The following is a 14,571-nucleotide window of genomic DNA, read 5'->3' on the forward strand; positions in this document are numbered from 1 at the left end:
CCAGCAGTGACATCTCACATCACTAAGGACAGCATTCCTCCAGAGACGCCAGCGTGGTGTGTGCGTTTGGAGCTGTCTGTCTGTCACCTGTGCACCCCCGTGACCAGGGCACAGACCAAGGGCCGAGTTGCCCCAGCAGACTAAGTCCTCCCTCAAGCCAGCCAACCTGCCCCCACTGCTCCTGCCTGAAGCAGCCACCAGCCCGCTCTCCCCTGTGGGAGTCTTGTCATCTCTAGAGTGTGGATGAGCAGAATCAGAGCTGTGGCCTTTGGAGATAGGACTCGTGTTTCCCCCACTCAGCAGGATGCCCAGGTGTCCGACCCGGTTGTCCTCCCCCGTTCTTTCCTCTCTGTGGCTGGGTGGGCTGCATGGTTCCAGGTTTTGGAGACTCCCGTAAACCTGCAGAGAACTTAAGCTTTCCTTTTCTGGCTCGCGTGATTTATGGTCACCTTTTTAAGAACGTGTCACAGCGGGGAGTGCCAGCCTTCAGGTTCTGTTCTCCTTTGCATTTCCCTCAAGACTAGTGATGGTGATTGTAGTTTCATAGGCTTCTTTCCACCTTTGTATCCTCCATGATGAATGTTAATGTCTTTTGCCAATTTTCTCTTGGGATCACTTGGGGGGTTTTTTGCTTTTTTTGGGGGGCGGGGGGCTGCACCCATGGCATGTGCAGGTTCCCAGGCTAGGGGTCCATTCGGAGCTGGAGCTGCCAGCCTAAACCACAGCCACAGCAACCCGGGATCTGAGCCGAGTCTGCAACCTACAACACAACTCACGGCAATGCCAGATCCTTAACCCCCTGAGCGAGGCCATGTTCTCATGGATGCTAGTCAGGTGTGTCTTACCCACTGAGCCACAATGGGAACTCCACATACGTTGGCTTTTACCGTTGAGTTTTGAGAGTTCTTTTGTCCGATGTGTGCTTCGCCAACATGTGCTCCTAGTCTGCAGCTTGTCTTTTTGTCCTAATACAATCTTACAGAGAAAAAAAAAATCGCATTTTTGATCAAGTCCAGTATTATCAACTGTCTTGTTTTATGGATTGCGCTTTTAGTGTCATGTCTAAAAAGACTTCAGCAAACTAGGTCCTGAAATTTCCTCCTGCGCTTCCTTCTGAAAGTATTACAGTTTGACATTTTGCTTTTAAATCTATCCTGTGGTCAATTCGAGTTCACTTTTTTATCAGGGCTGAAGCTCAGGTCAGGTGTTTTGGTTCATTTGCTTTCTTTTTGTTTCTAGGCCTGTAGGTGTTCATTGCTCTGGGGCGGTTTGTGGCATGGACCATCCTTCTCCGTTAAATCAGTTTCACCTTTTGCAGGAATCAGTCCTATGAGTGTAGGTCCTGCTCCGTTGGTCCTGTGCCTTTTCCTCCACCACCACCAGAGTGTCCAGGTTTTGTTCTCCCTGGCCTCATGGAGGGGCGGGGGCTGGCCTGGGAAATTCCCTCCAGACACCCCACAGCCCCATGGAGATGCATCAGCCCCCAGCGAGCCCTGGAAACACGGCAGGTGGAGTGTGTGCATGTGTTGGTGGCGCCTGAGAGCCCTCCTCGCGGAGGACCTTGCCCCAGAGCGAGTGAACATGTACAGGCCAAGTGGCGGGAGGAGGGGTGACACAGGTTGGATTTCATTGAGCACTGAACACGGCAGGTGGCCTGGTGACCTGTTGACCATGACAGCTGAGGAGCCAACAGGGTCTTAGCCCCCTCGGCCCCATTCCCCAGGTCTCGGGCCAGAGAGACCCGGAAACCCTGCCAGACACAGGCTTTTGCTAAGTGCAGGCACAGCTCCCAAAGTTGGGGACAGGGGACAGGGCAGAGGGTGGTGAAGGACAGCCCGCAGGTGGGTGAGCTGGTGCCAGGTGGGAGAAAGCCCAGCAGATCCCAGGTCCTTCTGTGAATGCATGTCTACGTGGCCAAGATATTGACAGCTGGTGGTTGCAGCAGAAATCAGAGCCAGCTCAGCCGCGGACTGGCTGGCTCACCCACCACAAGAGCAGCCTGGCCCAGGAAGGAGCCTGCCCTTTCTTATCAAATACGCAAAACATAAAACATACCATCTGAATTTTTGTAAGTGGAAAATGCTACTGAAGAGCACCCCAATCTTTGATCCTCCCATCGCCAGCACCCATCTTCAGAAAGCTTTCGCCTAGTAAATCTGGAACTCTGTCCCCACTGAACATTGTCTGCCCCCTCCCCCAGCCCCTGGCACCCACCGTTCTGCTCTCTGCCTCTAGGCCTCTGATGACGCTAGGGGCCTCAGGTGAGTGGAATCCTGCCGGATTCGTCCTTCTGTGACCAGCTCGTCTCCCTGAGCTGAATGTCTCCCAGGGTTCCTCCATGCTGTGTCCTGGGTCCGAAGCTCTTTCCTGCTCAGCCTGAGGAATATTCCGTTGTGTGGCTGGACCACAGCTTGCTTATCCATTCATTTGCCAGCAGACACTTGAGTTGCTTCCATGCTTTACCTGCTGTGAGCATAGGTGTGCCAAATATCATTCTGACACGCTGACTTCACTATTCTTCTTGGATAGTATACCCAGAAGTGGACTTGCAGGGTTATCTAGTGGTTCTACTTATGGTGTTTTGAGGACTCTCCATCCTGTTCCATTAGAGTTGGTTTACAGTGTTCTGTCAATTTGCTGCTGTAGGGCAAAGTGACCCAGTCATACATACACATATGCATTCTTTTGCTTACATTTTCCTCCATCCTGTTCCGTCACAAGTGCCTGGATAGTGTTCCCAGGGCTATACAGCAGGCTCTCATTAGTTATCCATTCCAAAGGCGATAGTCTGAATCTATTAACCCCAAGCTCCCAGTCCATCCCACTCCCTCCTCTTCCCCCTTGGCAACCACAAGTCTCTTCTCCAAGTCTATGAGTTTCTTTTCTGAGGAAAGGTTCATTTGTGCCATATATTAGATTCCAGATATAAGTGATATCATATGGTATTTGTCGTTCTCTTTCTGACTTACTTCAGTCAGGATGAGAGTCTCTCGTTCCCTCCATGTTGCTTCAGATGGCATTATTTCATTCTTTTTTTTATGGCTGAGTAGTATTGCATTGTGTATATATACCATGTCTTCCCAATCCATTCATCTGTTGATGGACATTTGGGTTGTTTCCATGTCTTGGCTATTGTGAATGGAGCTGCAGTGAACGTAGGGGTGCATGGATCTTTTTCAGGGAAAGTTTTGTGTGGATATATGCCCAAGAGTTCAATTGCTGGGTCACACGATCGTTCCCTGTTGAGTTTTCTGCGGTAGCCCCAAACTATTTTCCATGGTGGTTGTGCCACTCTATAATCCCACCTACAGTGTAGGAGGGTCCATTTACTCCATACCCTCTCCAGCATTTGTTATTTGTGGATTATTAATGATGGCCATTCTGACCGCTGTGAAGTGAGTGGTACCTCATAGTAGTTTTGATTCACAGTGTCTTTCGATGCACCCTTTAAGAAAATTTCATGAAGTCCAGTTTGCCTCATTTTCCCTTTGTTCTCTGAACCTTTGGTGTTATTTCGTGATGAGTATGTTAGAGAATGTAGTAGACGAGGTGGCCTCTATGTATCAACAGGGGGAAATGTTGGCAAAGAGGTGACTACCCTGAAAAAGAGCCTAATGGAAATTCCAGAAATAAAAAACCATGTCTGGACTGCAGCATGAATTGGATGAGCTTAACGCCAGAGGAAAGAATCTGTGAAACTGAAACAGCAAAATGTAAATGACCCAAACCGAAGCACAGTGAGGGAAAATGCAGTGAGTTTAAGAATGAGTTTAAGAAAAGACCCCAGAGGAGTTCCTGTGGTGGCAAAGTGGTTAACGAATCCGACTAGGAACCATGAGGTTGCGGCTTCGATCCCTGGCCTCGCTCAGTGGGTTAAGGATCCGGCGTTGCCATGAGCTGTGGTGTAGGTTGCAGACAAGTCTCGGATCCCGTGTTGCTGTGGCTCTGGCATAGGCCGGCGGCTGCAGCTCCGATTGGACCCCTAGCCTGGGAACCTCCATATGCCACGAGAGTGGCTCAAGAAATGGCAAAAAGACAAAAAAAAAAAGACACGAGAGGTTTGTGGGACAATGTCAATGGGTCCACTGATTGCATGACTCAATTCTCAGAAACTGAGGAACGAGGGAACAAAATAATACTTGAAGGGATGAATGGTTAGGAATGTTCCCCAACTGATGAAAAATACCCATCCACAAACCTCAGAAGCTCATTGAATCCCAGTGAAGACAGATACAAAGACAATCTTGCCCTGGACAGCACAGCAAAACTGCTGAAAAGCCAAAAATTATAAACACCAAAGCACAAGAGCAGCTATAGAAAAATGGGTTCAGGAGAAAGAATTCTCAGAAACACAGGAGACCAAATGGCAAAACCCAGCCTCTTCAGAGGAGGAAAGAAAAAACACGTCTACCCAGAACCTTACGTCCTGCACAAACACCCTTCAATAATGAGCCGAAGAAAGACATACTCAGCCAAGAGTCCGTTCCCATTTGACCCACATAAATGCTACGAGGAGATCTTCGGAGAAGGGAGCTCAGGAGGGGAAGGACAAACGTGTGGCTAAGTGTACAGGCTTAGCAGATTTCCAGGCGGATGGAGAGACATTCTCTGACAGCTGAAAGCTAAGGTAAGAAGAACAGTGTTCTGTTGGGTTTAGAGTGTAACCAAAGCAAATAAAATAAAATAAAAGGATGACAGGAGCATGCAGAGTAGCTGGTGGTTCAAGGCAACTTCCTCCATGAATTCTTGTTGTGACAGCTCAAGATGGTGTGAAGTGGCCCCAGTGCTAAAGATGTGAGAATTGAAACCCAAACCAAACTGCCCCGTTTCAGCTCCCTTCCCTAGTCGTAGTTACTGTCAGGAATTTTGAACTCTCAGTGGGGAAGTTCTGCATGGCTACTGTGACGGCTTTTTTTTTTTTTTTTGGTTGTTTAGGGCCACACTGGTAGCATATGGAGGTTCCCAGGCTAAGGGTCGAATGGCGCTGTAGCCACTGGTCTCCACTACAAGCACAGCAACACAGGATCCGAACCCCACTTGTGACCTATACCACAGCTCACGGCAACGCCGGGTCTTTAACCCCCTGAGCGAGGCCAGGGATCGAACCTGTGTCCTTATGGATACTAGTCAGATTCATTTCCACTGAGCCACAATGGGAACTCTCAGAATTTAAAAAAATGTTTTTATGGCTGCACCTGCAGCATGTGGAAGTTCCCAAGCTAGAGGTGAATTCCAGCTGCAGCTGTCAGCCTACACCACAGGCACAGCAATGCCAGGTGCAAGCTGTCTCTTCAGTGACCTATGCCATAGCCATGGCAACGCTGGGCCCCTGATCCACTGAAAGAGGCCAGGAATCGAACCCTCATGCTCACAGAAAAAAAAGCTGGGTACTTAACCCACTGAGCCATGATGGGAACTTCCCCAGAGCGTATGTTTTTATTAAGGAATTGTTTTGTGGAGTTTCACTGTGGCTCAGTGCTAACGAAACCGACAAGTAACCATACGGATGTGGGTTCAATCCCTGGCCTCGCTCAGTAGGCCAAAGATACAGCATTGCCATGAGTTGTGGTGTAGGCCGAAGACACGGATCGGGTCTGGTGTTGCTGTGCCTGTGGTGTATGCCAGCAGCTGCAGCTTAAATTCGACCTCTAGCCTGGGAACCTCCGTATCTCATGGGTATGGCCCTAAAAAGCAAAAAAAGAAAAAAAATTATGTGATAACTAAGTAATGTGCAAGCCTGCAAGCACAGGATGGCATTACCCACAGAGCAAATTCTGTGTTTTGTGATCAGCTGTGAAATTAAGCTTTTTGTGGCCACCTGGAAGGACCATGCTGGCCCTGGGGTTTACCAAGCAGCCCCAGACAGCAGGGCCGGCAGGATGGATGGGACCCGAGGCTTCCCCCAGGCTGTGGTCTCCTTAGAGCCCCTCTTCCGAACCGATTTCTACTGTGGTGTCTACAGCCTCTGATGGAATCTTCTTATCCCCAGGGAATTTTATTACCATTGTTATCAGTTACAACACAGGGAATTATTACACAAATAAATCCCAATTTTCATTTCTTGAAGATACATAATTACGGGTTGAGCTTCCCTTTTCCGAAGTATCTGCAGGATTGGAAATGTTTTAATGTAAAGAATCAATATTTGTGCACCCAATGCATGCTATTTATTCATTGTAAACCACAGCCGTGCCAGAATGCACTGGTATCCCAAGGGCTGCGTCCCCGCCACATGCTCTGAGCTGGGATGCCCGCCTGCTCGCCCACCGCACCCTCGGCACGGTAGCCGGAGGCCGGAGGGGCCAGTGGCCTGTGGCCCTGGTCGCCTCCTGGTACTCACAGCCCAGCGTGACCCCCTGCAGGTCATAAGCAGCCTCTTCTGCCTGCCCTGCTGAGCCCCCATCTACTCGGGGATAGCGCCAGCTTGACCTGGGGACCAGGGCACAGGGAGGACCCCTGGCATCTCTGACACACCATGACATCGTGATGGCCCAAAGCTCTGTGCAGAGGCCTTGGATGGAACGCCAGGAAGCAGTTAGATGCTGTGGCCCTCACAGAACCCCTTCCATTGGCTTTCCTTCAGAAAACCTTCTATGAAACAGAACATTTTGGAAACAATCATAAAAAGCAGATCCACAGCCAAGGGCACTTTTACAATTTATTTTCCATCTTTCAATTCTGTTCCTCTCCCTTTGCTTTATGTTTCACAATCCCTTTTCTCTTTCTCTCTCTCTCTCTCTCCCTTTCACTCGCCCCCTCCCCGCCCTCTCTCCCCTTCTCTCTCCAATATCCCTATTTTTTTGTCTCTTGTTTTTCCTCTCAGTGGCAGACACAGCAGGGACTCACACTACCAATTACCTAACATATTTGAGCGAGTTAAATCTACACGTTTATCACCCTTGGCCAGTTTGCATCATTTAATAGAATATGTATTTCCACGATTTTGTTTTTGGGTTGATGTTGTCTCTGCTGTATTTGCTGTGTGGTTTCCATTGTTCGCTTGCTCTCTTTCATTTTTGTTGGATATTTGAGTTATTGGATGTCTTTTTGTCCTGGTAAATCATCAACATTCGATGGGTAGTCAGAGGAACAGAAGAAAATTTTTGCTTTGCGTGTATCTGCAATCAAAGGCCTGAGAGACACAGATTCCAGGAGCTGTTCAAATTGTCTTGCGCTAGAATCCAAATTGGGGGCTGGGAGTTATGTTCTTCAAGAGGAAACTGGTCTTGATGCAGAAAGTCTCGTGTGAGTTTCCAAGTGATTCGTCGTGGGTGCTGTCCAGAATGAAAGATGATCTTTCAGGAGGGATTGGATTGGGTATGAGGGCCTTGCCTTGCCTTCCTCCACAGGGAAAAGACCCTGGGAATGTGTGTTTGTCAGCAGACAGGTAGAGGCTAGCAGGTATTTCTGCAGGAAACCTGGTGCTGTCCTAGAGTTGGGTATCATTCAGGAAATGCAGTGTCTCATGGACGCAGGGGTGTGCCCGGAAATGCACTTCCCCTGACCATCCCATTATTTTCCCCTGGGAATACGTGACCCAGAGGCCATTCTTTCCTTCTTTTCCACCACAAAATGGACGGTACCAGAGAGAGAACAGGGGTCCAACACTTGCAAGCTTCCATGGAGTACGAGTAGCACCTTCACAGAGCGAGGCAATATACCCTTGGTGTTTAGACCGGGTAACTCACAGTGCAAGGAGTACCGGTATGGCTTCCATCAGAAGGGGCACTGTGGTGTGGGCTCCTCATGAAACTGTTTCTCCTCCACCAGCTAGGAGTGCATTGTGTATTTTGTAGTGGTTTGTTTTGCTTTCGTTTTTTGAGTTTCATTTCCTTCCCCTTCCATTCTGATGGTTGGAGCCAATGTGCCCTGGATGTAGCAAGAGGCTACAGTGTTTAGCGGAGAATTCACTCTGCTGTGTAAGTTTTGCATGGGCCTGTCAAGATATTGGTAATCACCCACAGGTGGGATGCCGGGTCCCATCCACTACCCTCGATTCCCTTATTCCCTGGAGTCTTCCTTCCATTTCGTTTGCAAGTGAGTCTCTTGAGGATTTGTGAGTCGTGGGCTACAAACTTGAGTAACTTCTCTTCTCATAGGCATAGATTGAGCCCCCAAGGACTCCATTTGGCTTTTATTCCAGGTACTGACATCCGTTCTAAACAGGTGTGCAGAGTCATCCTTGGTCTGGGGAAATATCCACACGGCCCAAGAGCAATGGCCGGGCTGGGTGAACACTATCATTTTGTGTCGCCGTGGAATCCTCCCTGAACTCTCCCCATTTTCTCCTCAACAGGCTCAGCCTCTAGAGGATCACAGAGAAGGAGGCTTGTTGTGAAACTGAGTCAGAAGGATGCTCTTATAGCAGACTTTCAAGACAACCCTTAGCCCGGGATAACAACCAGAGGATGACTGGCCTGAGAACTTGGTATTCCAGAAAGCAGAATTCAGGTACACAAGAGATCATGATTCCCTTGATTCCTCCTCACCCTTTTCACACTCTCTACCTCTTTCTCCCACTCCCTCTCAGCTTCTCTCTCTCTCTCTCTCTCTCTCTCTCTCTCTCTCTCTCTCTCTCTCTCTCCCCCTCTCTCTCTCCCTCTCCCCCTCCCTCCCTCCCTCCCTCTCTCTCTCTCTCGGTGCCCAGGGGCAGAGACAACAATCCGGCCTAAGCAATCTGGACTCAAGTTGGTAGGGTCAGTATTTTGGCGGCCAGGGCTTAATCTGGTTGTGTCATTGTTTGAAGACTGTCATTCTCAAGAATCACACAAACCCTGACAGGACTGGAAGGTCGGTCTTAGGGAAAATGCCTGAAGTTAGGATTTACCCATGGGGCCCATATTTTACCCAGTAAGCCATGTGCTAGAAACGTTTCAATTGGGAGGACACGCTAGGTGGAGTACCTATGTCTCTGTCTTGGGGTATGGCTCCTGGGTGCTCCACACAGCACGAACTCACATCCAAGGCAGGAAGAGGCATCCCTTCAGAGAATGTGGCCAGAGGGAACTGAGTGGCTGGAGGCCCGCATGAACGGGTGGTCAGGAAGGAAGGGTCTGGAGACCAGGGAGCATGAGAGGCTGGCTGGTCCACGGAGTTGGCCCTTGATGGCTCAGGATGGCCTCCAGTGAATCACCTGTGAGTGAGGTCTTCTTCTCTGCTCAGGGTGGAGGGGAACAAGTCAATGGAGGAAGAGAGTTAGCTTTGGGATGAAAGGCCCAAGGCCATGCGTGAGGGCCAGGAAGACTGGTGGTCTTTCCCTAGCAAAACGTCTTCTTGGTTTCACGACAGTTTCTACAGGCACCTTTCAGAAACATCTACAAAAAGAAACACACTAGTGCCTATGGGCACTCACAGAGACACACGAGGCCAGGTCCACCACACTCACTGCAGTTCGGTCTTGGGTCGTGAGGCAGCAAAGCACGGGTTCAGTGTGGGAGGAAAGAACATGTATTTCAAAGATTTCCAAGACAGGGATCAGATCCATTAGAGTCTCCTGACCTGGTAGTAACAGGGACGTGTCCTCCCTCTGAAGGCTCAGGAAAGGAGAAGTTGCCAGGCAAGATGGGATTTTTATTATGGCCATCTGGGTTGAAGAGATACTGAGAGAGGGCATATTGCAGTGGATCGTTGTGCATTTTGAAACAGTCCTGTCCCCTTTAGAGACCTGAGGCAAGGAACCTTCATCAGGCAGCAGCCACAGCAAAGAGGAGGAGAGATCGAGTGAGCAGGAGACAGAGCAGTGACAGAGAGGGGCAGGGAGGCGGCAACACAGACACAGGCATCAACAGGTAGATGGAGAGAATCAGAGCCAGAGACAGAAAGACCGACAGAGAATCTGGCAGGATGGATGGGAAGGGTGACGATGAAGAAAATAAGCGGGGGGAGGAAGAAGGGGAGAAAAACTATTAGCGATCTCATGCGTACATTGGGAATGCAAACATTGTCTCCTCCTCTGTCATCATTGGTCTTGAGTTTTGACACCAGGAAGGGGACTAACAAAAGGAACGATATCTTCACGGAGGCGGCTTGTATATTCTGGAACTGTACCTTCTATGGGGAGACCCGGCCCTTGGGTTCATAGCTTGTTCCCCTGGGGGCTGAATGGACTTGGGTCATAAGGGAAGTTTGTGATACTTCCATCAGGCGTGGTTCGCCCTAGCTCGCTATGTGCTGCTTCTCCCCGTTTTTGAAAAGAAGGCATCTTCATGCCACATCAGGCTTCGCCTCAAAGGAGAACACATTTGGAGTGCCTTTCAAGTGATGCAAACTCCCTGTACCAAACCAGTGCACAGAGTTCATTGGGCAGCACTTTGGCTCATTTTCCTAGGTATAGGACAGGCCTAGATGGGAAAAAGGCAAGGTTTGGTCTCCGAAGTAAACCCGCACTGGGGCTGGTGTTCACTCACTGAATAGGATACACTTTGCAAGGAGAAACGTTGCACATTCATCTTTTGTGGAGTTTGTGAGATTTCCGTCCGGCGTGGATTGCCCTAGGTCACTGTGTGCTGCTTTTTCCCGCTTGTGAAAAGAAGGCGTTTTCATGCCACATCAGGCTTCTCCTCAAAGGAGAACACGTTTGGAGTGCCTTTCAAGCGATGCAAACTCCCTGCACCAAACCAGTGCACAGAGAGCACCTTGGCTCATTTGCCGTATGTATAGGAGTGGCCTAGGTTGGAAAAAGGCAAGGGTTGCTTTCCCGAGCAAACCCGCACTGGGGCTGGTGTTCGTTCACTGAGACAGGAGCTCCTGAGTGTTACAGCTCTTAAAGTCACCTCTTGACCAGGTCAAAATGACAACGGTCTTCTACCACCTGGCTTTCTTCAGGAAGTGATAAAATATCCCAACCCAACCAGCTCCTGCCCCAGGCATCCTGTCAGGCCCTATTGGCCAGAATAGGGTAAGATGCTCTCCACACCCCCAGCCACTCCTAACAAAGAGGAAGGGGAGGACCGGGATGGATTTCCTGCAGTCACGATGCATTCCCAGGTAGCCCATTGATTGCATCAGGAGACCCGAACAGTTCACATTTTATTCATGAGTATTACTGTGGTTCCGGGTAGAAGAAATGGCTGCTGGGAAAATACCAACAATGTTTGTAAGGACAGTCACGGACCAAAAGTCCGCAGAGGGTATGGATTGTCCTTGGAGCTGAAGAAGTCACGGAAGATAGGGAGTTCCCATTGTGGGACAGCAGAAGTGAATCCGAGCATCATCCGTGAGAATTTGGGTTCGATCCCTGGCCTCACCAGTGGGTCAGGGATCCAGTGTTGCTGTGAGCTGTGGAGTAGGTTGCAGATGCAGCTTGGATCCTGCATTGCTGGCCCTGTGGTGTAGGCTGGCTGCTGCAGCTCCTATTAGAGCTCTGGTCTGGGAAGGTCCATGTACCACGGCTGTGGCCTAAAAAAACAGTTACAGAAAATAAAGACAGGGGTGCAGTGGTGCCGGCAGCACATGGGACTAAAGTCTTCAGTGATGAGCACAACGACAGAGAAGGGACAAATGACTGCCCAGGAGGAGTGATGAGGCTGTGTCTAGGAAGGCCACAACCACCTTACCAGACGGGCGGCCTGCTCCCTCTGTTGCCCTGGACCCTCGGGTGTGAGGACCGATCCTCTGCTCAGAGTCCAGCCTCCTCTGTCCTCCTTGCTTCATTCTACCTGCAGCCCACCCATCTTTCTTTGGATCTGCCTTTCTTTGAGAAGTTATCCTCTGTATTGGCTATCAGGTGGCAGAACCTGTGGACCCAAAAGGAGCAGTTGCACTGGCAGGGACTAGGTGGACCTCGGGTCGCCATGGAAAACTCTTGGTGGAGCACAGGCAAGAGTTGGGGCGGGAGGACCTGCACCCCATAAGAAATACCCACCAGCTCTCAGATCCTCGAGGGTTGTAGGAGCACCGAGACATTCAAGCTGGGAAATGAAGACTGTGATAGGGCAGAGCGAGACCCAAGCTTCCCCGGGCAATGGCAGCGTGAGCTCCTGTCCAACTGCCAAAAGATGAGAGTTGGCATCTTACCAGAAGGTTTGGAGGGATAGGATGAGAGACGCCTGGCCATTGGCCGGAAGCGCATGGCGGGGGAGGGGGTTGCGGAAGCTGCCTCGTGATTGGCCCGGGCCACGGGGATGTCACAGGGAGGCATTGTGACTTGAGGGCAAGGCAGTTATAAAAGCCCAGTGCTTCCACCGTCTCCCAGACGGAGGATATGGCTTTTCAGCTGTTCCTGCTCTTGCTCTTCAAGGCGGTGTCCTCTGCCGCCTTCTCTGCACCTGCACATGGCATGCCCCAGGCCCACCTGTCCTGCCCCGGGCCTCTCACCCACACTTGGTGTACCACATTCCTGTTCGCATCCAGCTTTGAGCCCCTTTGCGGGCGGATGAGCCTACGCACCCGCACCCGGCGCCTCCTCCACCCGCAGCCCTCCTCGGGCCTGGCCCAGCTCCTCAACACTGTGCTCAGGTTCTACAACAGGGGCTTGGACGTCTGGAACCAGAACCAAGCAGACCCCCACGCGGAGGGGAAGCAGCCCTCCCAGCCCTGTTGGCCAAGAGACCTGGACACGTGCCACGCCTCCAACTCCACACTGCACAGAAGGCAGCTGGCCACCCCTCCTCAGACATCCATGGACCCCAGATCCAAGATCTCCACCTTGGCCCTCCTGCTCCACAAAGGAGAGTCACAGACTCACAGGGCGAGTTCCTGTACCTCCTGCCCACCTCCATGCAACCTCTCAAAGGGCTCTCCAGCCCATGTGGGACCACCAGCCTGGGTGAGGCGACTGGTCCAGTTAGGGCCACCAGTCCTGGCAGGGCCAAAAGTCCAGGCAAGGCGACCAGCCCAGGTGGGACCACCAGCCCAGGTGAGGACACCAGCCCAGGAAGGACCAGCAGCCCAGATGGGACCAGTGGCCCTGGTGATGCTACCACCACAGGTGGGACCAACAGCCCATGTGGGGACGTTTCCCCAGGCAGGAGCAACAGCCCAAGTGGGGCCACCAAGCCTTGCGGGACCAATGGCCCCAATAGGGACAGCAGCCCAGGTGATGGGGCCACTAGACCAGGCCACGACTCCAGCTGATGCCAGGCTACCAGCCCAGGCAGGCCCAGCATACCAGGTGGGGCCACCACTCCAGGCAAGTCCACCCGCCCAGATGTGTCCGTCACCCCAGGCGAGGCTACCAACCCAGGTGGGGACACCAGCTCCTCTGGTGCCACCAGCCCAGTCAGGTCCACCAGCCCAGGTGGGGCCAACACCCCAGGCGGGGACACCAGCCCAGGCAGGGACACCAGGATCGGCGAGGATACCAGCCCAGGCGGAACCAACATGCCAGGCCAGGCCAACAGCCCAGACGGGGACACCAGCCATGACAGAAACCCTGTGGTCACAGCTAGGCTTTGGAAACATTGAGAGTTTGCTCCTTCTGTTGACTCGCTGTGCTCTGGTGCTGCTCTTTTCCTTCTGGACATTTATCTCATGCAGAGAGATAAAGGACTACCGTGAGTTCCAACAAGAGCAGCTGGCAGAGCTGGGCAAAGGATTGAAGATGATGGGTAAAGCCCTGGGAGAACTTGAGAAGACACTAAATGCAGAAAGAGAACATAAAAATCATCTTTCCAAGGAGCTGTCTGAGCTGAAGGCAGAGCTCAGAATTTCTGAAAAGGAAACAGAGAGATGGAAAAAGCTGTTTTTTCTATTGTCCCGGGCACAACACCTTTTGAAGGCCTTCCCGGAAGATGCAAAGGGGCACTGTGTGCAGGTGGAGCAGGGCCCTTAGAGGCAGGCCCAGGCCTGGGAGCTGGAGAGTTTCTTCCTCCCTGTGCACGCCCCCTAGAGGGGGAGAAGAGGGGTGGGGAGGGAGGGCAAAGCGGAGGCTGGGGTAGGGGTGCTGGGACAGAGACGTGGCCTGAATTTCATGATGTATGTATATTTTGAATAAATAATTGAATGTTGGAAGGCAAAGAAGTGTCCCCAGGAGATTGTGTCACCTGGGATGGGGGTCACAAGTCCATGCACCCTCCAGCTGGATGGGTCTCAGAGCCCGTGCAGAGCTGGGCGCCGTTCCCATGGAAGGTAACCAGCCAGAGGGGTGGCACAAGACCTCACAGATACGTCGTGGCAGAACCGGGGCTTGGACTTGCCGTTATGGCTCCAGCTCTGGCCGTGGGTCCTGCCTGATGCGGGCGTTTGATGAGCAAAGGGGAGGGGTGAGACCAGGGTAAGAGAGGCCAGAGGCATGGGCTGTACCCCCCTGCCCCAGGAGAGGGGCTGGGACGGTGGGCTGTGCACTCAGAGACCCCGAAGCCCTACAGGAAGAGGGGAGGTGCTCCGGCTGCTCTGGGTTGGAGGCATGGGGTGAGTGGACAGCGCAAGGCAGAGCAGGGACAAGTGGGAACAGGTGCACCTGGGACACTGGAGGGGGGGGACCACTTCCAAGAGGCAGAGCTGAGTGTTGGGGGCTGTGGGGCAGGAGCTCGGGTTAACTGGGCCCCGAGGCAGGGCTATGCCCCACCTGATCACAGCCCAGTCCCTGCCTTCCCCAGCCCCTGCCTGCCGCCTCTGCTGCTGCTCAGCCGC

At 51.9% G+C, this 14,571-nt stretch overlaps 1 protein-coding gene across 6 annotated transcripts; it reads left to right on the top strand.

Moving 5' to 3' along the window:
* The first annotated feature begins 3,572 nt into the window (after window positions 1-3,572).
* Window positions 3,573-13,956, top strand: LOC110262134 (uncharacterized). Of its 6 annotated transcripts, none has more exons than XM_084972589.1 (3): window positions 3,573-4,627; window positions 8,297-8,451; window positions 9,661-13,956. In XM_084972589.1, exon 3 carries the CDS (start codon window positions 12,203-12,205, stop codon window positions 13,769-13,771), a length of 1,569 nt encoding a protein of 522 aa, XP_084828715.1. In that variant the 5' UTR covers window positions 3,573-4,627; window positions 8,297-8,451; window positions 9,661-12,202; the 3' UTR covers window positions 13,772-13,956. The 6 variants fall into 6 exon arrangements, with proteins under 6 accessions (XP_084828715.1, XP_084828717.1, XP_084828718.1 ...); XM_084972591.1 differs by having other exon boundaries at window positions 9,985-13,956; XM_084972592.1 differs by having other exon boundaries at window positions 10,144-13,956.
* Window positions 13,957-14,571: the final 615 nt, after the last annotated feature.

Source organism: Sus scrofa, chromosome 8 (assembly GCF_054392235.1).
Source record: "Sus scrofa isolate SSC_HxYL_T2T_F1_AM1 chromosome 8, Sscrofa_HxYL_maternal_Yorkshire_Landrace_v2.0, whole genome shotgun sequence".
In the NCBI taxonomy this organism is placed as follows: Eukaryota; Metazoa; Chordata; class Mammalia; order Artiodactyla; family Suidae; genus Sus; species Sus scrofa.